This window comes from Phacochoerus africanus, chromosome 7 (genome assembly GCF_016906955.1).
Source record: "Phacochoerus africanus isolate WHEZ1 chromosome 7, ROS_Pafr_v1, whole genome shotgun sequence".
Classification (NCBI taxonomy): Eukaryota; Metazoa; Chordata; class Mammalia; order Artiodactyla; family Suidae; genus Phacochoerus; species Phacochoerus africanus.
This window is the reverse complement of record NC_062550.1, coordinates 65065326-65092424: the sequence shown is the minus strand read 5'-3', so window position 1 is coordinate 65092424 and position 27099 is coordinate 65065326. Positions and strand designations below refer to the sequence as shown.

The 27099-nt window shown below is 41.6% G+C and overlaps 1 protein-coding gene across 3 annotated transcripts; it reads right to left on the bottom strand.

The window, feature by feature from the left end:
* Nucleotides 1-1768: 1768 nt before the first annotated feature.
* Nucleotides 1769-25414, bottom strand: YBX3 (Y-box binding protein 3). Of its 3 annotated transcripts, XM_047787540.1 has the most exons (10): nucleotides 24876-25409; nucleotides 21006-21069; nucleotides 19922-19955; nucleotides 17254-17343; nucleotides 15326-15448; nucleotides 11830-12033; nucleotides 6513-6613; nucleotides 4680-4851; nucleotides 3983-4082; nucleotides 1769-2357 (listed from the first exon to the last, which is right to left on the bottom strand). In XM_047787540.1, the coding sequence occupies exons 1-9, from the start codon at nucleotides 25156-25158 to the stop codon at nucleotides 4017-4019; spliced, it is 1137 nt and encodes a 378-aa protein (XP_047643496.1). In that variant the 5' UTR covers nucleotides 25159-25409; the 3' UTR covers nucleotides 1769-2357; nucleotides 3983-4016. The 3 variants fall into 3 exon arrangements, with proteins under 3 accessions (XP_047643496.1, XP_047643497.1, XP_047643499.1); XM_047787541.1 differs by lacking the exon at nucleotides 3983-4082 and having other exon boundaries at nucleotides 24876-25414; XM_047787543.1 differs by lacking the exon at nucleotides 11830-12033 and having other exon boundaries at nucleotides 24876-25404.
* Nucleotides 25415-27099: the final 1685 nt, after the last annotated feature.

The window sequence follows — 27099 nt, the reverse complement described above, 5'->3', positions numbered from 1 at the left end:
GTAGGAATTATATGAGATAAAGTGTTTATAATTACAATTCATAAAAGCCTTCAATACCCACTAATAGAAGACTGACAAAGGTATGGAGAGTTATGTAGTAGAACGTCATTTGGCCAGGAAAAATGAGAGGACTCGACATACATTGATGATGGAACAAGATGAAAGCTATTAGGTGGAAAAAAGTCTCAGTGCCCAAATGTACTGTATGGTACATTTTTAAATGTATGTTTGGAATACTCCATAAGAAAATTGCTATAAAATGAACAGGAACAAAGAGAAAAATTACAAAAGAGAGGAACCAGCAGGGTAATACAGTAAATTTACCCAAAGAATTTTAACAACAGGTGTGTAAGTTGTTAGGGACAATTAAAACCCCTTCTGTCTCCCTGAATTTGCATCAGTTGGTCCAACACATACTCACATAGACTCATGCACAAAAAAATATATGAAATATATATTTTTTAAAACATGGCAACTGGTTGTATTGAGGGAACCAGGTCTGAGATGGGAGGCTTATTTCACGAAATACTGTTTTATACCTTTGAATATTTTTGCCTTGTCTATATTACCAATTTTTATTTTTTAACTTGCAAAGAAATATAAAATTCTTGAACAATCCACTTTCTTTAGTTGCCATATCTTAAACAGGTCAAGCTCCCTCCTTAGTCTTTGCAGCTGCTCCCTCTGCCTGGAATAATCCTCTCTAGACATTCAAATAGCTATTGACCTCTCACCACAGGACTCCATTTATATAATATCTTATTACATAGAAAAGATCCCTCTCCCCCTTTAAAATAAATACACCACCCACAATTATGCCAATTTCTACCCCTTTGCCATGTCTTATTTTTCTTCATAACGTCTATTGCCATACAATATTAAATTTTGCACTGTCTTTTTTTTTTTTTTTTGCTTTTTGGGGCTGTACCTGTGACACATGGAAATTCCCAGACTAGGTGTCGAATCAGAGCTGCAGCTGCTGGCCTACACCACAGCCACAGCGATGCAAGATCAGAGCCACATCTGCGACCTACCCCACAGTTCATGGCAATGCCGGATCCTTAACCCACTGAGCGAGGCAAGGGATCGAACCTACATCCTCATGGATACTAGTCGGGTTTGTTACCACTGAGCCACAATGGGAACTCCTGTTTACATGTTCACTCACTAAAATGCAAGCTCAGTGGGACTAGGGTCTTTTATTGGTTTGTGCCACTAGAATCGTGCTTGGCCCAAACCTAGGCTCAGTACATAACAAATTTAAGGGATAAATAGTCTGAAAGGTGCAATAGATCTGAGAAGTAATGACATCAAACTGACATACACTGTAGTATTTCTCAACTTGGGGGCATTATCTATTCCCCAAGGGAAGAAATGTGCAGTGTGGCTGAAAAGAAGTCCCCTTCCTCTTTTCTGAAAGACACACATATACAAGTACAACATGGCAGCTGGTGTTGAAAAGCTCTGGGGTGAGAAGTTCAAAGCTGTTAGAACTGCTAACCCCTTCATTAATCTAAAGAAAGCTGTTCATCTAAATGCCATCAGTCACCTTAAGCGAAGATTTACTCCAGAGACACAGAGCCCCAAAGCAAGCAAGCCTAGTGCTGAACTCAGATGTGAACTCGTTCATCCAAGAAGAATCCCATTTCCTATGAACTCGGCTCATATGCCTACATTTATTAAATAGCACTAATCCATAATCCATCATCCATCTGTACATTTGGCTTTGAACTATTCAGTGAATGAGGCAAGGAAAAAACACGAAATATATACTGAGATAGGAAAACATACTTTACTTATACAATTTTTTCCTTTCAAGGGTAAAAATTTTATTTTTGAGGAACTTCATACGGCACATTTTCAAAGAGAGTCACTTAAGAAAGCAAAATGTCATCCTCCCCTCATCCTAGAAATAAATAAGAAGGGCATAAAATTTCTTTTTAAATCATGACACTTGGAAGTTTAGCACCAGCATCCAAAATGAACAAAAAAGGAAAAAAAGCATTTACTATATATTTCAAGATTTCTTTGGTTTTCTTCTTTCAATTCATATTACCAAAACAGTAAAAACCAGGAAAAAAAATATAAACCTAGTAGTTGCTGAAACTGGGGAGGTTGCTCTCTTGTTCTGTGCAGGCGTTCCCAGGATCTCAGATTGCTGGAAAAACTGGCTGACATTTTCCTTGTGTAGTTGTTTGTTTTGTAAAGAATAATAGTAAACATTCTAATGTCCACATCTTGGTTATTGTTCTTCCACTTTATTGCTTGGACGTTTCTTTGGTGTTGTGTTGGTAAGGTCACGGTCTGCTTTTTGCTTTGTTTTATTTTTTTGAATGGTCATTAGTTCTTTAGGTCACCTGGAAAAAAATTCAAATCAAACTTACCAAGAGTGACAAGATGTCCAAAAGTTAAAGAATAAAAAGGCAAAAATGAGCTGCTCTTATGTAATTAAAAAAAACAATACTCTAAACAAAACCTATACATGTATCATACAGATTTGTACACTAAAACTTTAATGGAAACTTAAGTAAAATATTTTTATAGACCAGAACAGTCAGTATATAGTAGCAAAAATTTCATAAAATTATATAAAAGAAAATTCTCATCATGAAGCCTTTTCAAATAAATGATACTACAGCATTGATAGGTCTTCATAATTATTTCAGTGGCTGCACAATAGCTCCTAATACAGATATACCACAATATTTAACCACTTCTCCAATACTAGACTATAAATAGTAGACATTTTTTTCCTTATATTTTGGATTATTTTCTTAGGAACAGTATCTAAAAATGTTACTAGGTAAAAGACCATGACCAGATTGATACATAATTCTGCCAGTTAATGCAAGCAAGCTTGACTATGGAATTTACTTCTATGATAAATTGTCCATTATAGCCAGAGATAAAACAGAATTATTAGCATAGCAAATGTCTACCTAGTGAAAGGCTCATTTAAATCCCAAACCTCTGCATATAAAAGCAGATGGCATTTAAAAAGTAGAAACTCACAATGATCTCAAAATCTTAATAATTTTTGGAAAAATAACACTGATGCTATGAGCTCTACAACCCATCTAAATTTTAACTGGAAGTTAATTTCCTATTTATTTATTTAATGAAAAGGGCAACAACCAAGAAACACTGAAAAATTAAATTCTCAGGATTTGTATTAGATGAAAAACCCAAAATGAAACATTCTCGAAAGACAGGCTCCATAATTGAGTCAGTGTTTCTGATCTATTTCTACTTAAATAAGTACAATTTCCAAGATCTTTAACAAGAAGACAGAAAAAAGCTGGAAGCAACAATGAAGAAAAACAAGCTAACTTTTATGTCGAGCTTATTCTCCACCACGCCCTGCTTAACAGCACTTCCACATGTCACCTCACTAAATCTTTGCAACCTCCCTAGCAGGGAAGTCTAGCTGGTAACCTCAGTTCACCAGCTGCTGACTCTACTAAGGCAGAGGTTAAAGTAACTGCTCAAGATCATTCAAGCGAATGAGTAGTAGGTACTGCACTGGGTATATAAATCTACCAGCTTTCGTGCACTCCATGTACTGCATCAAAACACATAATGTTGGTTTTTCAAAGGGAACAGGCAAGAAAAAAACCACTCTAGTTTATTCTACAGGTTATTAAACTGAGGCCTTGTCAGGCACTTTAAAATGACTGAATTGGCCACTAGGTGTCACAAAAGTTAAAACTTCAAAAGTTTTCTTAAGTGGCATTGGTAGTTAACAACTGTCTTATCTAGAAAACTAACTCTGTCTGCACGTTTATGTCCCCAGCCTAGCAAAATAAGATCAGTCTCAGAGTTATTTAACCACCAAGACGGCTCTTTCTCCAGAATCCGGAAGGAGATTAGAGGCTGGCCCAAATGAATCCAAGAACTCGTTTAGACTGATTTGTGCTACTGTGAAGACCTCCGCGCTGTTTCAGAGAACATCAGCTGGGGTGTGGGCTGCCTGGGCCCCTACCTGCTGATGGTGAAGGTGCCTGGGGAGCCGCGTGTTACTCAGCACTGCTCTGCTCGGTGGCCGGAGCAGGGTTGTCAGATGGTGCTTCGCCTGCTTTGGTCTAAAACAACAAACCGCAAACCAGAAATGAATCTATTCATATGGCAGTGGGAAGTTCAAGACTAAAAGGTCTCAAAAGTCAAAATCTTCCTGCCTATGAAAGCAAATCACTGCGCAAAATAAAATCTTAACTATTCTTAAGTAGGAGTCAAGAATTTAGAACCACAGAAGGATGGCCTCCAAATGGCAAACACACACCACCTCTCTCTATAACAAAAAGCCACACAAGATGTACAGTTGCTTCCACCACGTGCCGAGAGGCAGGTTCCTCTCTCTAAGCGCTGTCCTTTGTGTAGAGAGCCCCACACATTTTAGCTCTGAATCCCCATCAGTATGGACAACTCTTTCAGAGGATGTTAATTAGCTGAATTCAAATATTTGGTCTGTGTTTATGTGCAGGTCATCCCTGCACCACTGCCATTATACACAAATATATGGAGTTTTAAGCAAAGTGCTAATTATATATAAAGATATTATACATTTTTTTTAATACATGAGTGTCAGTTTTCAGATTATAAAACCACTCTCAGGAGGGATCCTGAAGTTAGACGTGACTAAGCATGATCTGGCGGCACTGCCTCTGGCTGGCTGGACTCACCTCTTTGCCATCTTGTGAAGGAGCATTAGGAGGACGGGGGCGCCGCCGATAGTTATAGGGGCGCCGGTACCCACGGCGAGCAGGTGGCTGGTTTGGGCCATTGGCCGCTTGTTGATTCTCTTTATCTTCAGCCTCTCCAACAGCCGGGGCAGGTCGTGGGCGAGGAGGGCCCCTAGAACAGAGCACATAAGAGAAAACACATGCAACAAAACAGAGCCCTCAAGAACATCAGGTTTTATTTTTCAAGATTAATAAGTCAAAGGATGGAGACTTACTCCTAGAACTATGCACAGGTTAACATGGCAAATGGAACGAAGGCACAGTGAAAAAACCCTGCTTCTCCACCATTTTCCACCTTCACCTGAATACTTATTTACAGTGAATAAACATCTAAGAACATACACCATGGTCTTACTGGGCACTGCGATAGACACTGAGGATGGAACAAATCAAAAAAGGAAATGTGCTCTGGTATCTGCCCTCTAAAGACAGTGTCGAGTGGAGACTAGGGATTAATCATGGGAAGGAAACTAACATCACTCACTGTGCCAGAGCCTGCACTGGTGTGTTTTCATGTTGAATAGCTAATTCGATTTCAGTGCTAATTCTGTGAGTTAAGATTTATAGTGATAAAACCAAGAGGTTTAGAGAGGCTACATATTTGGCTGAACCATAGAGGATTGTTGCCTTTACAGATCAAAAAAGGTCAAACATGACTTTCCCAAGATCACACAGCTAGGGCTTGAAAGAGCTGGGATTCACATATTACTACTCTCTTTTTTTCCATTTTTCTTAAGACAGTTCTATGAAGCCTCTTCTATTTCCAAAAGTCCTTGGGAAGGAATCAATAGAATGATTATGTCTAAAACTAAAATGAATCTTGTGAGAAAGAAGGACATAGAGTAGAACAAATCCTTTCTCAAAATAATATACTCACTCTCCTCTCAGTGAACCCACAGGGCCGAACTTCAAGGTGGTGTAAATGTCACTCAGGAATGAAGCTCTACTTTTTCCACTTACCTCCAGGATATGGGAAAGGAACAAGAAGGATTATGATATAAAAAGCTTAAAAAGAAGCTTAAGGAATCTAGCTCATCTCAGTCTTTACAAGGGATAAAGAAGGAATAAGATGAACTAGCACTCTTCACTGACATTAGCATTAACTGGTAGTAACAATGACTGATGATTGAGTGGGGGCTTACTACACCCAAGCACCATACTGATTATCTGAAACATTTTAGTATTTCACCCTATTGACAACTGTTGAATATTCCTCATTGTCCCTTTTAGAAACTCGGTATCTAAGTCTGAGACCAGGAAATTTGCCAAAGGAGATACAGCTACTAATCACAGGTGCGATGAATCATAGGGTGGGAAATTAAGCAGAGATGATTTGATCTGTAGCCTGATACAGCCCCTGCCATAGACCACTTCAGTTCTCAGAATATTCAGTATCCTGAACACTCACGGGCACCCAGTTCTTCCTCCATTGGTAGCACTCCCACTGAACTACACATAGAGTTCTGTTTAACTCATTAAATAACAAAAATTAAGTATTAATTCACTTCCTGTGCAAGTTGCCAGAAATAAATAATACTTTGGTGCAGGGACAACTAAAAATTCTAATCATTAAGTAGGGGGGAAATGTCACACAGCCATCTAAAAACATATACTGCAGAATTCCCCCCAAAACTTGGACATACAGAGAAAGCAGTCACATCTTCTAATTACATAATGAATCCACAAAAGAGACCTGAAACCTCCTCATCCATCCTACTGTCACTCACTCACAAGTTCTCTGATAGGTCATTACTAGTAGAAAATGTTACATACCTACTACGGTACCTTGGGCGGTAAGTCGGATTTCGATGAACTGGTCCCTGAAGCTGTGTTCCCTCTGGGACTCCATCCTTCATTTCTCCAATCTCACCAGCCTAGGAGGAGGCAAGGAATGCTGAAGGTGAGTGTCAGGCTATAGGCTAAAACAGCACACAGTTGCATTCAGAATTTTTTTAAAAAGGAAAAAATAAAAAGCTTCATTACAAAGCTGGGAACTCTCCAACCTAACAGTAAACTGTGTACTGACTAGATCAGTGTGGATGACAGGAAAGAAAGCAAAACTCATTCCCACTATACAGTCTTTCGCCTCATCCCAGTGTGCCTCATTTTATTTTAGAATATTAAACATCTTGAAGGGTTGAAAGAAAGGCTCTATTACAAAAGGAAATGGAATGCTATACCACCCTGGAGCAACGAGAATCTTCTCTATTCAAACTCAGACCAACTACTTCTACAAACTGGGTACCCCTTCCATATGGTTTCTATATTCAAAAGTTCTCCTACACCTCTTACCTACATCTCCGATTTCTTCCTCTCACATTTTTTCCTTTTATCTATTTGCATCATTACTTAAGAATAACATTTAAAATAGAATATACTTCAAGAAATTTAAGCTGGGGGAATACAATTTATTGCAAAATTTTCAAGGGAAGAAAACTAAAAACTAAGAAACAAACAAACACCAACAATCTCTAAAATTCATTGTAATACAGCCACATTTCAACCTTCCTTTTTTTTCCTCAAAACTAATATCCCTTCCTCCTCCATATTTCACTAAGAAAAGCAATCAGAGAAGAAGCTCCACATTCTTTCACTATCAAATCTACCAACCTACCTGCATTTGTTTTTTCCTTCTCTCATCACACCAATTAAGTGGTCCAGGCTCACAGCCAAAGCTAACCCCCTTTTCCTGCACCTACTAGGGTACTTGAACTCTCAATCCTGCCCTCTGCTCCTTCACTGGATATCATTTCCCTCCTCTCCTCCGTCACTTCCATCCAGGCATAGAAACACACCGAGACAGCACCCATCTTTTCCAACTTTTTTCTTTAAATAATTACAAACTTACAGGACAGGTGGAAGCATAGAATCTAATCCACAGACCCCATTCAAGTTTTGACAGTTGTCCCAACAATGTCCTTTTTTTGCAAAAAGACTCATTTAGAACCATGCCTTGAATTCGGCTGTCGCTTTATCTGCAGTAGTTCTTCAGTCTTTCCTTGGCTTTCAGGACCTTGACACTTTTAAAGGTTACAAGCCAGTTACTTTGTAAAATATTCCTCAGTTGGGGTTGTTTGGTGTCTCCTCATGATTTAGTTTATGCATCTTTGGAAAGGAAGCTACAAAAACGGCACTGACTACTTCTCACTGCATCCTGTCACACAGCATATGGTTTCAATTCCTACTGCTGCTGACAATGTTCACGTTGAGAAACAGTTACAGCTCTTCTGCTCTAAGTTTATTCTTTCCTCCTTTGTAATTTATGAGCATTCTATGGAAGAAGTACTTTCAAAGTCTGTAAATATTTCATTCCTCATCAAATTTATTTATTTATTTATTTATTTATTTATTTATAGCTACAAAGACTCCTGGTTTTCTATTTTATTCAATGGGCCATAATCTGTTACTATCATTACCGGCCAATGGAACTCTCTCAAGCTGGCTCATGTCCTTCTGACATGTCTCCAGCATTCTTTGAGTACTTCCTTGCTTTCTGGCACAACAAGATGTTCCAGGCTCATATTGTCCTTTCTCTGGCCTGGCTCTAAAATCACCATTTCTCCAAAGGAGCTTCTTTTTTATTGGAGAATGGTATTTGTAAATGAACAGTCAGGGGCCAGGCATGCTCAATGCTACTAAAGTGTCATTGATTCCAGGCCATTTTTGTAGACAGATAGAAACAAGGAACACACATGCAAACACACATACACATAACACACACTCTAAGTTACACATGCATAAGTGTGTGTGTGTGTGTGTGTGTGTGTGTGTGGCATATTTGATCTGCCCACATAATGGATTTAGGAGTAAGGTGTTGGTGAGGGAAGGTGTGCAAGGAAGACCAGGAGTGAACTCACTCAATGTCAAAACAAAATCAAACCAAACAAACACCTTGCCTGACCTCCTCCAGCCACGTTCCCACCTCTCTGAGCTTCTCTGCTGACATACCTATTATAGGAAACCACCTCTACCACCACAGAAACCTCCTCCAAGGGGAATATACCTCCTCTTTCTCATCACTTGCTCTTTCCTGACTTTTATCCTCACCATACCACTCACCTCCAAGGTACCAGCCTCACTTCCTCGACTTATCAACAGCATTTAACACAGCCTTTCCCCCTTGAAGGACATTCTCCCGGTCTGCTCCTACTCATTGTCCTTTGCTAGACTCCTCATCTCCCTAATCCTTAAAAACGGGCGTGCCCCAGAACTCGGTCCCCAGCTCCGTTTTCTACTTACGCTCATTTTATAGTTAATCTTGCCTTTAAATTCGTTCTGATGTCTCCACGGGTGTATCTACAGTCTCGGCTCTCCCGAAAGGCTCCCTTCCGCCTCTGAACTCGCCATTCCCTCTGCCGCCCATGCCCTTCCCAGTATGTAAACAATCTGCCCCCTTTCTTCTTTTAGGGCTCTTATCAAACACAGCCCCAAAGACTCTATCAATCACTTTATCTAAAATCACACCATCTTAACTCAGGCCACTTTCTACCTCTACCTTTGTTTTATTTTTCTGCCTACTTGACTTATCCACTTGGAGGCAATATTTAATGTGTGAAGGAGTTCTCCAAAGGACTTCTGTCTCTCCCCTCAAACCTGGTCTTTCTTCACAAAGGTAACCTTTACTCCTCACACCACACATGCACCCCATCATTAAATGCTGTCACTTGTATGTATAAAACATTTCCTAAATCTGACCACTTGCCACACTGCCACTGCCAGCCCTCTAATCCACGCCATGATCATTTCTCCCAGGGAGGGGACAGGAGCTGGTTTCTCTACTGCTGCTGCTGCCTCCTGTGGTCCAGTCTCCTTAAACAGTCCAATGTCTTCCCAAAAACTTTCTTCCCTGCTTAGATCTCTTGACTGGTCTTTCATTTAGAATAGGCCAATAGTTCTTATCATGGCCCACCAGGCATGCTTGGTCTGCCCTGAGGCACCACCTTAATCTCACCCCCAACCCTCTCTTCACTCATACCACCCCAACCACATGAGCCTCCTTTAGTTCTGTGAACAAGCAAAGCTGTTGCTTCTTCAGTAACCTTGATACACACACACACACACACACACACACACACGCACAGAAAGAGAAAGAAAGAGCAATCTACATGTATAAAGGACGAGCATTTACTGGAATGAGACTGGATCAACAGACTGGGTTTCCATCAAGCTCTACCACTTCTTGCTCGTGTAGCCTTAGATAAAAGTTGTTAATTTTTTAAACTACTCAAATCCCTTCATTTACAACCACAACAAAAATAGAAACCACTGCCAACTCCATAAAGCTGTAGGGAAAACTGAGTAAGAACTGATTTCAAACATCTGTCACTTAGTAGATGCCAAACAATGTTTCTCCCTTTCCACTACCATGTAATTCTTTTTTCAAAGACTACAAATAGCTGATATTAGCTCAGTAACCAATTCTACTTATTTTTCAAATATCTAGAATTATTATCTTTTATAAATGGAAGTCATTCGGAACACTAATCTATCATGCTATGTCCTTGGTACATGCTACTGGCCTGCATATCATCCTTTCCCTGTTATGTCCAATAAATTTCACAGTTCTGTATATAGTGGGAAATATTGGCAAAGACCTTTCTGTGTGACCCCAATCATTTTTACCATCTCAGAGATCTAAGTTTTTAAGCCATTACATGGACAACCTGGAAGTAGCTTGGTTCTATGGGAGAAAGTTTTAGGGATTTTCATTTGGTGCTGTTGGTTGGCTTAAGCAGACTTGTGTCACTGAACATTCAGTATGGTATGTATTAAGACTCTAAGGAAAAACTGCTGAAGCGTTTATTTCAGCTATGAAGTGGTTAAGAATTTCAACCCGAGTTAAAACAACTAGATGACATTGCCAGAATATGCACACACTTTTCCAAATTAGTTTTCAACCTGTTTCTATAAATGATGTTCTACATGGCACTAGAAAATCCCTTTGCTCTAAACCTTCCATTCCTAAGGGGAAATATATTTTATTTCAAACAAGTTGGAAAAGAATCATAGTCTCAAAAAAAAATATGATACATATGTATATGCTAAATACTGAGAAGGATTATTTCAGGAAGGTACTACTAACATCCTAAAAATAAATGTGTATGACAATCTCCCTGACTCTTCCTGTCCTCCTTTCCTAGAGGCCCAGAGTGCTGCCCTAAAGAAGCCTACTATGCCTCATGTACCCAATCTCTCCATATATGTAAGGCGACCTGTTATTTTTAGCGCATTTGTCAGGGACAGCTGTTAAAGAGTAGAAGGGAAAAAAACAAGAAGCAATGTAGAAAGAACAGTCATGCATGATAGGCTAGGAAAAGGGCAGCAAAGAACAGACTGAACACAATGTTCAGTCAAAACACTTAATGGGAAAACAGAAACCAAGGACACTAAGAGGAAAAAGTTGTAGCAGATAGCAACAAAAACAATGTCTTATCTCAAGATTTATAAGGTCCTGGGAACTGCAAAGTTGGTATAAGGCTTATTAATTACAGGTCAAATTCATTATAGTTGTATCAATACTTTGCAGTAAAAAAGGAGAATCAATCAACAGTCTCCAATCTGTGTGAGGTTTTTGTAATAATCAACACCATCTCATCTAAATTAAGGACTTTGTAGTCCTTAATTCAATCCTGAGGCATCACACTAAGTCTTTACTCTTGAGTTTGCATCACCACCCCATGGTGGAGGAGACCATTCCCATTTAATGGATGGGCAAGTTAATCTCAAAAGCTCACAGATAGTAAGTAGCAGAGACAAGATGCAAATCCAGGCCTGCCCACCTTCAGGGTTAAGCTCGTACACATGGCATCTGTCTCCACTTTATGTCTTTTATTCTTCCATAAACTAGGAACTGGGCCCTCTCCACCCCCCAGTTATAGTCAAGGCTCGTGTGGTCCTGTTTTGGAAGTGTTCTAGGGTGACTGCTCTGAAAAGGCAGGCTAGAGGCCAGGCCTCCGCTGTGGTAGCATCGGGGAGCCAAGAGCAAAGTTTTATTTCCGGCAGCTGGTGTTGGAGGAGGAGGAGGAAGAGGAGGCAGAGGAAGGACGAAGGGGTGAGGACGGCTGAAGAGAAGTCCCAGGTGCCAGTTTACCTGCATTCTGTTGGGATGGGGAAAGACCCGAGAGCGGCGGTCAAAGGTCTGTCCCACGTGGTAAGGCGGGAACCGCCGCCGGTACTGAGGGCGATACTGGGGGCGGCGCAGCTGACTCCGGGCCCCAGAGAACTGCCCGTCAGTGGCAGGGGGCTCAAATCCTTCACTGCTGCCGCTCCCTTCCTCCTCCTCCTCCCCAGCGTACTAGCGAAGCAAAGAAACAGAGATTCAGAAGGAGTTTCAGCAGGAAAAGAACCAAAGAATACCATTTAGGATGAATAACACCAAAAGGGAGAAAAAAAAAATCTCCCCAAAGGGAACAATCCCTTCTATCATACAGACAAAATGCACTTATCCCAGATTATCAGGTGATTACCTGGGATAAACTACATTAAGAGTAAAGTAGATCTGTGCAGATAAAATACCAAGAAGCAGAAAAGCAAGTGCAATGGATCTATAATGCATTTAGGATGCATCTAACTAGAACTGGTGAAATACCTGTTGACCAACCAACCACCCAAAAAACATCTACAGAGTTGATAATATTTAGCTTTTTTGCCAAATGCATCTCCCCCGACATTTGCCACCCACTCAGGTAGAGTCAAGAAAAATATATTTTGTGGTGTTATCAACAGGTTGGTCTTAAGTTGTTTGCTTCCTGAGGTAGTTCTCAAAGTATGGGTGGGGTCTCTGAAACTCATAATGCTGGTAAGATACTATCTCTCTTCCCCTCTCATGCATGTTGGAGGGAGGCCGGGTCCTCCCGGAAGCTACAGTGTCACATGGCCTCTTGGCAGCCTGAATGCAGGAACTGCAGGAATCCAGCTGTCTTCTATTAAACCAGATATCACAAGACTTGCAAAAAAGCAATACTACTCTTCTCAATTAAAAAAGTACCATTTTCATAAAAATGGTGTTAATATCTATATGTAATGAGTTTAAGTAAATTAAATCTTTTAAATGTCTGCTTTAATTTTTAATACAATAAACATTCACAGATATAAACACACAAACAACAAATTCTGGGATCCTATAGTTAAGCAGTTAAATGGATCCAAAAATCAAAAGGTTTGAGAAACACTGACTTACGGCATGATCTTCTTTATATGTTTAGGAATAAAGTTTCAATTATAATAGACAGTAGTAAGTAACAGATACAGTTTCTAAATATAAGCGTTATTAACAAAGGGAATTACTGACTCATATTTTTTCCTGTATTTAAACTAACATCACATACTAATATTTTATATCAAAAAATATAAGCAAACAGTTCAATATCCGTCATAGAATTTTTAGTTCAAATCTTAAAAGAGGGATTGAAATGCTGAAAGTAGTCTTAAGGGAAGTAACTACAGTTTTAAAAAATGAACAAAATAAAATGACTGATTTATTTTGGGGATGAGGATATTTAAGATTTAGAACTGTCCAGAACCAAGCCCACAGAGCAATTAAATTTCCCAAAGAGGAAAAACCTCAGCTATAGCTTCAACTAGTTTAATTTCAGAAAAACCATGCCATTCTACTCTTTATAAAACCTGTAGCAATGACAATCCCCAATTACGTAAAGATACATTAGCATGGAAATGTTCACCAAAATATTAAGTATGAGACTGCATAAATCGTCTTCTCTTTGGTTTTTCTCTATCTTTGAAGTTTTATATAGCCACATCTTTGATTAAGAGTTTTACAGCAATTCCCTTGTGGCCTAGTGGTTAAGGATTCGGCATTGTCACTGCTGTGGCTGGGTTTGATCTCCGGCCCAGGAACTTCTGCATGCTGTAGGCATGGCCAAAAACATAAACAGAAATTTAAAAATAAAGTTAAAATCCAAAACATTTGTTAAAAAAAAAAGGGTTTTGGAGTTCCCATCGTGGCGCAGTGGTTAACGAATCCGACTAGGAACCACGAGGTTGCGGGTTCGGTCCCTGGCCTTGCTCGGTGGGTTAACGATCCGGCGTTGCCGTGAGCTGTGGTGTAGGTTGCAGACGCGGCTCGGATCCCGCGTTGCTGTGGCTCTGGCATAGGCCGGTGGCTACAGCTCCAATTCGACCCCTAGCCTGGGAACCTCCATATGCTTCGGGAGCGGCCCAAAGAAATAGCAAAAAGACAAAAAAAAAGGGTTTTGTAAAACAAGAATAATGATAGCACCTTCCCCAAAAGTGCTCTCGAGAGGTACTCAATAAGCTGTCAGGACTTAAAGACGTCAAAAGAGAAAATCTTCATTTATGTATACTTTCAGAATTTTGATAATTTTATTGCTAACTATCTTTTACCTGCATGACTTCAGAATTTCCAGCTGAGGAAAAAAGTCTTTAATAGAAAAATGTTCACTAAAGGCTTTCTACCACTTTTTCTTCTGAATTAACCTAGAATCAAAGTAATTAAAACTAGAGCTCCATGAATTCAATGAACTTGAAAGAGTTAATTAACACAATATAGTAAATGCTATGGCACTTCATTCCTACCACCCCCCTACACAGCTTGTTAAAAATCAAACAGGATAAGCAAAACCTGGGTAAGAAAACCAATGAAACAGAAAAATAAGATGTCATAGAGAATCTGATAATAATCAATTTGGGCTGCATGTGAGGATGACGGAATGAAGAGGGAAAGCAATTAGGTGAATGAAAAGATATTAATCTATCCAAGCGCAGACATAAATCATTCTTAACCTGCAAATACTTTATTCTGGTGATATTTTTCAAAAGTTTTCCTTCAATGATATATAACCACAATCCTGTTCTCACAAAGCAGCTTGAGTTTTACACCGTAGCATCACTTTGAAGTACTAAGTCTAGAAACATTAAAAGATGCCTCGTGACCACAAATTGGATGGGATTCTTTTTGGGTGCCTTGAGAATACTTTAAACTGAGCTTCCTAAGAGAGCTCCAGCTCTACTTTTTTGTAAAGTCTTTCACCTGGAATGTTACCAATCTAGAGAACTAAAAATCTAGTGAATTAGCTATTCTTTGAAATAAGGAGAAATGCCATGCTAAATAAAATATCTACATAATGGAGTCAAATCAGCTAATATTTCTGTGGCCAGCACTGTTCATCACATATTCCTGAGTGATTCCCCATTCTTCCTTGCCAAGCAAAGGGTGAATTTCTTAGCCAGTGCCAAGGGTTGAACACACGTTTTAGTCAATCAGGGAAATCCCAGGCCCCTTTTCCGGTGGATGCCACCTGACCCAGTTTTGGCCAGATAAAAAAGCCAAATGAAGAGAAAACCTGACAACCTTGGCCCAGCCCACTTTAAGTAAGCCTTCTTGACTTGCAGCCAAATACATACAACTGACGTAATCGATAAGTGGCAAGTTTCCAATAGGAACAGCGACTAAGGTTAAATTTTGGACACTAAAAATTTCCCATGGATTAAAAAAACACAAATCATCGTGTCTCCTGGAGACGAGTTGGCACTGATGGGCTCCAAGCATACGCACTAACGTTAGAGGTGAACACGTCAACCGCTGCCTTAGGAGAGGGAGCACGTACATTGCGAGGAGGCCCACGGCGCCGGCCGTAGTAGCCGCGTCGGTAACGGCGCCGATCGGCAGCATAGCGGCTCCCCTCCACCGGAACACCATCCGGGCCGGTCACGTTGGCTGCTTCTGCACCCTGACAAGGAAGAGAAGCAAAGACAGCCTTGGAATTAAAAAGACGCCAAACTAACTACCAAAAACACCACCTTAGGCAGCCAGCATGTTAACAAGGGGCAGAACCTACTCGAAATGCCTACTGTGACCTCAAAAACCCATCCAAGTTTTGATAAGATGAGCAAGCTGATGTCGCTATTGAAATGTATATAGCTTGTTGGCTTCCACAACCTTTGCTTTCTTGTTTGCGTCAAGAGCAATATGCGGCTCTTTAAAGAACATAAAAGGTAAATAGAATGCAACTGTAAAGGAAGTAATGCTACACCAGGAAGAACATTTCTCACTGGAAAATAACCGTGTTCTCTATCTAGAAAATGTTGAAAGCTATGTCATTCTACGAGAGACTAAGAGTCCCTTCAAGGGCTCACATGGCTCTGTCCAGCATTGAGCTACAGTAAGAGAAAACTCCCATCCAGGCAGCAGGAAGGAAGGGCTCTTGACTTAGCCTGCACAAATGCAGCCCCTGGTTTTTTTGGTTTTTGGGGGTTTTTTTGGCTTTCTTTTGTCTTTTTAGGGCCGCACCTGTGCGCATGTGGAGGTTCCCAGGCCAGGGGTTGAAATGGAGCTGGAGCTGCCGGCCGGCCACAGCAATGTGGGATGTGAGCCACATCTGACCTATACCACAGCTCACGGCAACGCCAGATCCTCAACCCACTGAGCTGTGCCAGGGATCGAACCCATGTCCTCATGAATGCTAGTCGGGTTCGTTAACCATTGAGCCAGGACAGGAACTCGGCACAAATGCAGTCCCTCTTTAAACCTTCTTCTTATGTTTTGCAACACTTGACCTTCGTTCCTATTCTCACATGGACAAATGGATCAAGTAATGCTTCAAAAACACAAAATATTTGGACAAAAGAGATTCGAAGTGTGTGTTTCCCATTCTACATCAATCTGCAAAACCTTAAATTATGAAAATATACTGAGGTAAAATTTCCCCGGCCAAACAAAAATTTAAGAATTGGACACGACAGATGATTATAGACCAGCCTTTGCTGGTAGATAATTTGAAACTCAGAGATTTGCAAGATACCTTGGGGATCACAGTGGTAAAGAAATCATTTAAACTTCTGTATTAGATGAAATAAAGTGATTTTTAAAAAAAGAAAACCAGAAAACAGTTCGAGAGCTGCTAAGAATATGGACTATGGGATGGTGTGTATGTGAAAAGAGCACACACAGGAATTAAGCAGTCAGTCACTCAGCTCATAATTCCACTGCCACACTTAGCTGTCATGGCAGCTGTACCATATATAGTTTTAAAATGTTTCTATTCTTATCTCATACTGTTTTACTGATTATCTATATATAAGAGACCACTGGTTAAAGGACAAAGATTAAAGGACATTACTAACATTGGAATTAAATATCTAATAGCATGAAACTCTGTAGAAGCACTTACAAATCACAGCCTAAAAACTTTATTCTTAGAAAAAAATATCTTTGGCCCCAAAGCAGCTTTTATCTGTTTTTTAACACTATAAAACAGTTTAATTTTAATCTGCCCTTGAATATACATTTGGTACCTAAATAAAATATGTCATTTTAAATCTTGAGAAATTAGCTTTTACTTCTTTGATTAAATAAGATTCATCATTTATTAAAATACTCTTTTTTATACAACTTCAAACAATGTATATAATGATAATAAATAGAAATATTTTTACTTAAAAGTCACACCTTTCTGCCTTACAAAAAAAATCCAAGGCTGAGAGACCATTTACTATGAAAGAAACCTTAGGATATCCAACCACAATTTCCTCTCACCTTCTCTCCTTCAACCACATCAAACTCTACAGTTTCTCCATCTCCTACACTGCGCAGATACTTCCGTGGGTTATTCTTCTTGATGGCAGTCTGTCAAAAGAACAGAAAATTCTAAGTGAAGTATACATCAAAATCGGCCACAGATTTCACTGCTTTCAAGTTTGCTGGCTATATTGAAGAAATTGTTGATCTAATATTACTTTTTAAAAGTATTCTTCTGGGAGTTCCTGCCATGGCTTAGCAGAAACTAATCCGACGAGTATCCATGAGGATGCGCATTCAATCCCTGGCCTCGCTCAGTGGGTTAAGGATCTGGCATTGCTGTGAGCTGTGGCGTAGGTGTAGGCCAGCAGCTGCAGCTCCGATTTGACCCCTAGCCTGGGAACTTCCATATGCCGCAGGTGTGGCCCTAAAAAAAAGGTATTCTTCCAACTAGCCTGGCTCTCCAAAACAAAAAACCTCTAAAAACTATGTTTTACATTATTTTATTGATTCATGTTATCCTTCAAAATTCATCTGGGTAGGTGGATTAAACTGAACATATAGCCACAGCCTACCACCCAGTCATGATACTGGATAGATTCATTCCCTCACACTACCGTCTTAGATCCAGACTACACCTTCATTAATGGGGGGCGGGGGGACTGGGGGGATGCCTTCATGAAATCTTACATGCACACATAAAGACAAAAATACACTTTGGAGCTAGAAATGTCTGAAGACAGCAGAAAGTGCTAACCTCAAAAGAAAATTCGAAAATGCCAAGGGGATAAATATTTCCAACAGAATATACAAAATTACCTTAAGAAAAAAAACATTACTGACAGTCTTCTTCTTCTCTCCCATTTTATGGATAAGGAAACCAACCAGAGGCTGATAAGTGGATTTTTCTGCGGTTATAAAAATACTGGCTTGGGGAAGAAGGTGGGAAGGAGGGTAGGTAGGGGAAGCGTAATAGGGCAGGTGGGGAAACGTACGCCCCTATATTGTAACTGTATGATATTTACTCAGCTTTTTCCCGTCACATCATTCACATGTCACCTCATCCCTATATGTACCCCGAGATAAGACATTAAAAGATTAATGAAGATATTATCCTGCCTTGAACAGCTGTACCTACATATCTGTATATGAATGGCCTTTCTTTGTCAATCAATGGAGGGAAGAGAATAATTTCTACACTGAATTCCCATTTCTTTAGCTGGTATCTCTAAATAGTTAAAGGGGCTCTGAGTTTCTATGGAACTAGGTCAACCTTATTTTATAAAGCGATTAGGCATGTGTAATCCAGCCCTTCCCTTACTCTGAGTAGGAGGGAGGAAAAAAAAAAAAAGAATGAGCCAATAGGGCAGAGAGACCTCACCCACAGAGGAAGAAGGCAGTTCTGGACAGGATATACGCACCGAGCCTGAACATCAGCCATTCCAAAAACAGCCCCTCCCTGCCGGCTTGTTCCCTTTTTCCTGTTAAACTGGGCAAGTCTCAACACATGGAGGTGACTCACCACGACCTCAGGGGGCTGGAATCAGGTCAGACACTCACAGGCAAATGAAGCTGGCCACCAGTGCAGAAACTGGGGAAGTCCTTTTACTCTAGCTGCCACCAAAATGCAGAGTTCTTACCCCAAAAGGTCGACTGACTGCTAGCTGTGATGACACTCCCTTTCAGTCTGTTATAACTTTAAAAATCATTGTATCTGAACAAAATAATCTACTCCAATTACCCAGCAACAACTGACATACAACCAAGAGAAACCACAACTAGAGAGCTTATTTTTAGGTATCACTCTCTCCCGTCACCAACCACTACCCCAATACACACGCTATCCTAAATAGAAAGGCTATAAACAGGCTTGACAGAGGTGAACAGTGCTGGTTCCAGTAGCTGCCTCTGCGCTTCTCGGTTGTTACACTAAGAACTGCACACACAGAAAGACAATTCACTGAAAACTAATTTCACTAAAACAACACTAAGTGCACCTATTCCCTCCTTTAACCTATTCTGCCAAGCAAGTCTAGGATACACAATAATGGAATAATATCCTAGGCTAATAATGTAAAGAAAGACTGAGACTGCTATACAGAGAAACCCAGGTTTTCCATATTTTGCCCGTTTTCTACATCTCCTTTGGATTTAGGGGAGTGTGGGCATTGACCTGGACACATGCTAGCCATGCCTCGTTTTAGTGGAGGGAGGAAGGGAGGACTATCCTGAGAGTTGGGAGTCTCCTCGTGTCTAAGATGCACGCACCTTAACCATCTGCTTCACTTGCTATTTCCTTCAAGTGTGAGCTGCTCTGATGGTGGAGCTTGAACCAAAACCCACCCAGGAAAAAGCAAGATGGGTTCTACTCAGGAGAACAGGAGGCTAACGAAGCAACAGAAGGGTTTTTGCTAAAGATTCAAAGGCTTTACAAATTAGAAAGTGGTCTAATTATTGCTTTATTAAACTGCAAAAACAAAAACTGTTTGATAGCAGTTAATGATGGGACAGAAGGGCTTATGTGCTAATCTTAAAATGCGAAGCTGAGCTCCCTTGCCAAAATAAAACCCCAGAAAGAGTTTAGAACAGAACAGTAACATGTAGGACTTCACTTTGGGAAGGAGACAATAGCACATTACAGAGGCCCCTCTCCTCACGGGGCAAATGTCACACTTATCCTTCTTACCTGATGTACAAACACATCTTCTTTGGTGTCATTTCTGTTGGAAGACAAAAAGCTCACAATTAAAGGTACTAGGTATGTGGGAAAACTTAAAAAGAACAGACGTTTTGTGAGTGTAGATCCTAAGACCTCAAAACACAATATAAATGTTTCCTTATCCTCTAAACTTAATTCAGATGCCTTCGATCGATCCTCCTTCAAAACTTCTAAACCCACAAGATACCCACCTTACTCCTCCCCATGACCACAGAGCTTAGATATAAGCACCCAGATTCAACACAGAGAAGCATCCCTTTCCTCTCTCATCTCTTTCTAAATCACATGGTATGTAACCAGAGCCCTAGACTTCCCTCCCAGCAAAAGCAAAGCAAGACAGTTAAAAGGACAGGGCACAGCTGTGAACTAGGCTCTCCTTACACTGAAACCTAAAACAGCCCCTCCACCCCACTGCCACCCTGTCCTCCCCCCACCCCCCCCCCCCCCCTGCCACCCTGCCTACCAAAACATGCAAGGAAGAAACTGGAGGACTTTTTTCCAAGAAGCGGGGCTGGGGAGGGGGAGTGACGAAAATGACGGTATCATATAAAAACATCAGAATACTCCCAGCAGCTTGCAGTTGTGTTCTCGGTCCTATATAGTTAGAAGTTACCATGGTTTAAAGAAAACAGCAGGGTTTCTACACAGGACTTGGACCAGACCTGGGTTACTGATGCAGCTCAATTACTCACTAGTTGTGTGACCTTAGGAAAGTTGTTTAACCAGTCTAAGACTCCATTTCTCCATCTGTGAAACTGTGGATACCAACTCAATTATCCTAAGGTCCTTCCCATTTCTGATTTACCCTCATCTCTCTCATCCTTTTTTTTTTTTTTTGTGACTAGATTTTATAAAACAAGTTATTTCTCAGTGTTTTGGAAATGCATTTTAACTAGTACTTAATGATCAGTAGCTTAAAAATGAGAATATTTACATGCTCAGAAATCTTATAACTTACACAAGCCATTAATAAAGAATGATAAAGAGCCCCAACAGCAGGTGCCATGACATGTTGTGCATTTAAAACATGCAGAGATGTGTGCACACATACCGATTTATAAATCCATATCCATTTCTGACGTTGAACCATTTGACAGTGCCAAGGACTTTGGTGGCTAAAATAGGATTAAGCAGATAAATTAGTATCTGACCTACAAAGAGATAGAGCTCATATCACTAAGGTCTTGATAGCATTATTTAAAGCCTAAACATACTTGAGGAAACCATTAAAAGCTTAACTCCATAGTATACTGGGAACAGAAAATGGAGCAACTGAAAACATCACAGGGAAATACTGTTCGGAAGACGGAAACCTTTCCTTTTTGTTAAACTTTTCAGTAATGTCCTAAGGAATGGTCCTAAGTCTATACACTCCACAGTAATTAAAATTGAGAAACACCGTTTAAGGCAAAACACCACGGAAATGTGCTCTTTCAAGTTTTAACACAGAAAAAAAAATTTAAGCACAAAAGAAGGGTCAAAATGAGAGCAACTATAGACATGCGAACAAGGTAAGTACCAACGACGTCACACGTCACATTCACACTTTGAAATAGTAGGCAAACTTTAAATAGTGAAATAGTAGCTCCTTGTTAATAGCTAATCTACAAAGACCTGAAGAAACTTGTCTCCATGCCAGATGGGGGCCTATCAGAGGAGTCAAGAGTAATAATAGAACTGATGTCTGTCTCAGCCCAGTTCTGTACTTACCACCCTGAGACATGATGTAACAGGCCCTTTCAAACCAGTGATGAACTTGGGATTCTATTTCATTGTTTACCCTACTCTCCGGCAGTTGGTGGGAATCAAACTCAGCATTTTCGTATAAAACCCCTCTCTTTAACTTGATTACTGTCTCTATGTTCCATCATGAGTAGGACCACTTCTGTACAATGCCAGATGTTAACACAACTCAAGAGAAGGAATCTGAACAAAGAGTATGGTCATAGAACTTGTACTTTGTAGATTCAAATTTATTTCAATCATTTATGATTTTAGATGACTCCTTTGAATTAACTTTAAATACCAAACCCAGTACCTCTAGGAAATGCCTATGTCTAAATTCAGGAAATGCATAAAGCAATTATCAAGACTCATTGAAACAGGAAATCTGACTACAGAGTAACTTTAAAAAAGAAAAAAGCTTAGTAGAGAATGAACATAACAATTAACATTAGTCTATGCCTCTCTGTGAGATACAAAGTTTTTTAATTTTCAAGCATAAACAATAAGGATTCCCTTTTAAAAATCAAGACAAATAGTAATTAGGACTTGCTTTGCTGTGGGCAGGGTTAGTTCTGAGTTTTGCTGGGTTGATATGCTTGAGGAAGTATTTCAGCTCTCTATAAAAAGAATAAAAAAAGACAAAAAACTCTTTATGCCTTCAAAGCCATCCAGCCCACCATTTACTGAGCAATCTCCAGCTCTAATTCCAAGTAAGGAATACATCTCCAATGAAGAGATATTTTAAACCATTAAAATCTTCAGTTTTAGGCCATTTTAACTAGAGCTGCAGGGCAAAGAAGAAAAAGCCATTTTATGTTTTCAATCCAAATGCACAGAGAAGACTGTTTTTTGATAAATCATATGCTTTTAAATCACTTAGTATGTCAAATGATATGCTTTTTTGTGTCTCCTTTCCTTTGCCCCCAAATTAATGACCTAGAGGAATGTAAGGAAAACATAAAGCTAGGAACTCTTTTTTGATTCATTTTCATAGTTAATGTCTATAGGCACTGCCAAAGGCATAATCTTTATTGGAAAAACAACACAAAGAAGGACAAAGATGAAAGTGACTTGCAAGTATAACTCCAGACTGAAGATTATTTTTATTCCCAATGCAGTTTTTAAAAATTTCTGAATTCCACAAATATTCCCAATGAGTTCATAAGGCCAAACACATTCATGCACACTTCTTGCTTGAAAACCATCAACTCACTTCACATGCACAGAAAGGGATGTGGAGACAAAGTTGAAGACCATTAAGCTTCAAAGATGTTCCAAAAGGGAAGTGTTCTTGTGGTCAGGTAAACTACTTTTCCTGACTATACACTGAAGTTAAAGACCGTTTGTTAAAATTAAAAAACACACAAACAAAACAAAAAAAACACTGGAATGGGAAACTCCCAAACCAGAATTCCATTTCAGTCAGCCCTGTGTCTGGCACATTTTAGGCACCCATGTGTTTGCTTGGCTAAGGAAAGTTGATGGCAGAACACACTGGACAGAGACGGTGTTGAAATGTCATGTGGAAGGCTGTCCTTGCTTTTGAGTTGGAGTGACAGTGGAAAGATCCAAGACCTCCAGACTCATCACCAGGATGTGCTACAGACTTAAAAGCAGTTGGTGGTTGAGGAAATTTTAATGTTATCTGTTTCCTTCATCTTTAAAGATATCTGCTTCGGTTTAAAATTCAGAAGTTTAGTCAGATCAAGGGAAAAGCTGCAAAATCTCCCTTAAAGGCAAATAAATTATCATTAAGAATAGATCTTAACACTGCTTTGGGTAAGCCAAGGTTGTCTCTCTGGTATTTTGCATGGAAGTGTTCCAAGGAACACTTGTTGGAAACTATATCACCATGCAAACCTTACTAGACTTAAAGCAACTTTTAAGTCCAGCGATATGAGAGCTATTTGGCTTCTTAACCCTACACATATTACATTTAGCACGCTGTTTGACAGTTAACTGAATAAAATTTAGCCCAGGGGAGGAAGGGGGGGGCATGAAAAGAGGCCTCTCAAGGCAGGAAACATGGAATCGGAATCTTATTAAACTTTTCTTTACATTATTCCCCCAATTTTCTTCCTCGAAAACTGGGCAAGCAAGACTCAGATCAAACATGCCCTATCCAAAATACTGAAAACTTCTTGGAAGCATCCCACAGCATCTCTTACCTTCCCTGTTTTAAAAAAAGAGGGAATGTTACAACACACACCCTTTAGAGAACTTATTCCCCACCCACCTGCTCTGTAAACCGGTTTAAGGCCCCACCCAGGGCTTTACTTCAGGAGAGAATGCTGAAATATTCGATAAAACCACCAACCACCACAGACGCCTTTTGTTATGCTCTGCTCCCCCACCCCCGACCCGAAAGCCTCCTATTCCGATCTCCTTTCCGGAGTTCCAAGTCCCAAGATAACGATGCTGTGAACTAACGTCATACCCACACTTCCGACGAAGTTTTTTCAGCTGCTGAACCAAATGCTTTCCCACAATCCGGGAAGAAGCAAACGTGTAAGGATTGGAAAACACTGACTGGTTCTTTGCAGCAGCGGGCAGAGAGGGAGGGGGACGAGGGACCAAAGCCCAAGTTTCCCGGAGAGGATTGCAACACCTCTCCGCCGACATGTGGCCGACAGAAGCGTGGCCTCGTTCCTGAGCCCCCGTGGGAAGGGCGCGAGGGACAGACACCTGAGCCTTCCCAGCAAGATGCCTTTGCACCTTTCCCTCCCGTCTGGTCCGGCGCCTTCCTCTCCCCCGAAGGAAATGCTCTCCTCACCCAGAACCTAGGCGAGGACTACTATGTCCTCGTCCCACGTGGGTGCTGTCCCATCCCTACATCCGCATCTATCCCAAATCTGGATCCTCTTTCCCGACCGCCGCTCCTTTCCCCTTTGCCCGGAGGGATGCTTCGCCATGGGAGTGTGCGACAGTGCGTGCCCAGGGGACCCGAGTTAAGTCCCGTCCCTCACGGGCCTGGGACCTGAAGGGACGCGCTCAGGCGGCGGGGAGCGCAGGGCGCCGCGCGCTTACCTGGCAGCGCCTGGGGGACTGGCCACCTGCGCCAGGGACCCGATGTCCCCGGGGACCCCGTGCTGTCAGGCCTCCCGCGGAGCGGGTCAGGCGGTGGGAGCTGCCCACACGTGCTCCGCGGCCGCCCGCTCCTCCCGGGGCAGCCTCCATCCTCCCGGGCCTGACTCACCGAGAACTTTCTTCTCCGCGTCTTCACTGCCCGCGGCGGCCGAAGAGGCGGGGGCCGCGGTGCCCGGGGCCGTGGGGGCCGCGGGGGCCGCGTCTCCACCCGGGTTGCCCGCTACCAGGGCGGCGGGCGCCGGGGCGGCGGCCTGGGGCGCGCCGCTGCCCGCCGGGCTCTTGGGCGCGGGGTCCTGGGGGGCCGCGGCGGCCGCCTCCGCCGGAGCCTGCGGGAGGGTGGTGGTGGTGGTAGTGGTGCTGGTGGTGGTGGTGGCCTCGCCCGCCTCGCTCATGCCGCCTCCTCCGCTCTCCCTCGGGCACCTCGGTGGCGGTTGGTCGGCGGTTAGCGCAGCTGGAGGTCGCGGCGGCCGGGGCTCGCTCTCGGGGAGGCCGGTGCGGATCTCGTGGCGCGGGCGGCGGCGGCCGAGGTGGGGTCTCGCGGCGGAGGCGGCTCGAGCTCTCGGGCTGTGCGCTCGCTCTTGGGCTCCTCGCTCGATCTTACTGCCCCAAAAATGGCCCCGCGCAAGTTTTTCTAGGCGGCGCACCGGCCCGAGAGGGAAGAGGGTGGAGAGAGTTGGCTCCCGAGTTGGGCATCGACTTCATTAGCATTTAAAGGGGCCCGGTGCCCTTTCCACCCGCCGATTGGCCCGGGACTGAGCGCAGGGGCCCGAGTGGCCGGGAAAGGAAAGCAAGGGTGGATCTGAGGTTGGCAGGGTACTCTGGAGTTTTCTGCCGAGCACGCTCTGCCGGCCCTTTGTTGGAGCCGGGCAGCGGGGCACTCCTGCCTAACCACATCTTCTAGGAGGAGCAAAGTAGGGCATCCAAATGACCGGGCGCTTCTCTCTCTCAAATACTGTCTTTTAAAATCCGTTCTAGTTATCCAGGCAACGTTTATGAAGCACGAAAAACTGTTTCTGATACAGCAGTGAAGAACTGGAATTATACAATCTTAAAGCTATTTGGCTACTTCCTCTTGAAAGATGTTAGATGGTTTCTTCTATAATCCACAGGTGAGGAAACTGAGGTCCAAACCTCCATGAAGTAATGCAAATATCAGAGTTTACATCAATGTAATGGCAACAAATAGTGAGCTGCTAATGTATATGTAATAATACTATACTTGGGGCGGGGGGGAGGATAAATTTCACCTTCTTTTCTAATTGCCCCTGCCAGCTAGTGAAAACTTAAGCAACTGAGCCCTCTTAGTCTCAGGGAGGAGAGTGACAGAGAAACGGATCACCCAATAAACGGTAGTCCCAGTTTGCAGAGCTCACATGGCCTTTGGAGAATGGACGAGGTCATGCTGAACACCAGGCCAGAGGGACCGTGCTCTGCATTCAAGAACTATTGGGATACAGGCTATCAGGCGTCCTTCACCTCCAGGATCCAGGCAAGTCTAGGTTTACACTCTAGTGCTGCTCTTAGTTAATGGAGTCAACTTGGACGAGGTGTTCAATATCCCAGAGTTGGTTTCTCAAAGGAACGTGGATGGGATTTTCACATGTAACTCCAGTGTCTGGTCTAACGAAAAGTTCCGTTTTTCATTCCTTATTCCCCTAAATCATTTACACCCTCCACCCTCGCCCGACCCCAGAATTCTGTGTTCTGTGGCTGCATCAGAAGGGTGTAATTCATCAGGTGTAGTTATCAGGTGTAATTCATCATTATATTCCCACTGGTTAGCACACAGTACCTAACACAGAGTTAGAGCATAGTAAATGTTTACTAAATGAAAACAAAAAGACCAACATTTTCCACACTCACTTACTTATGAACACATTCATTATCAATAATTGTTTTTTAAATAATGACTTGTATTTTTTCCATTATAACTGGTTTACAGTGTTCTGTCAATTTTCTATTGTACAGAAAGGTGACCCAGTTACATATACATGTATACATTCTTTTTTCTCACATTATCATGCTCCATCATAAGTGACTAGACAAAGTTCCCAGTGCTATACAGGAGGCTCTCATTGCTTGTCCATTCCAAAGGCAATAGTTTGCATCTATTAGCCCCAAATTCCCAATCCATCCTACTCCCTCCCCCTTCCCCTCCCCCTTGGCAAACACAAGTCTGTTTTTCATGTCCACGATTTTCTTTTCTGTGGAAAGATTCATTTGTATTGTATATTAGATTCCAGCATTATCAATAATTGTAATGCCTTGCCTTATTGCTTTCTTACTCCATCCATGAAAAGTACAACTTAAAAATTAATTCTTAGGAAAAAAAA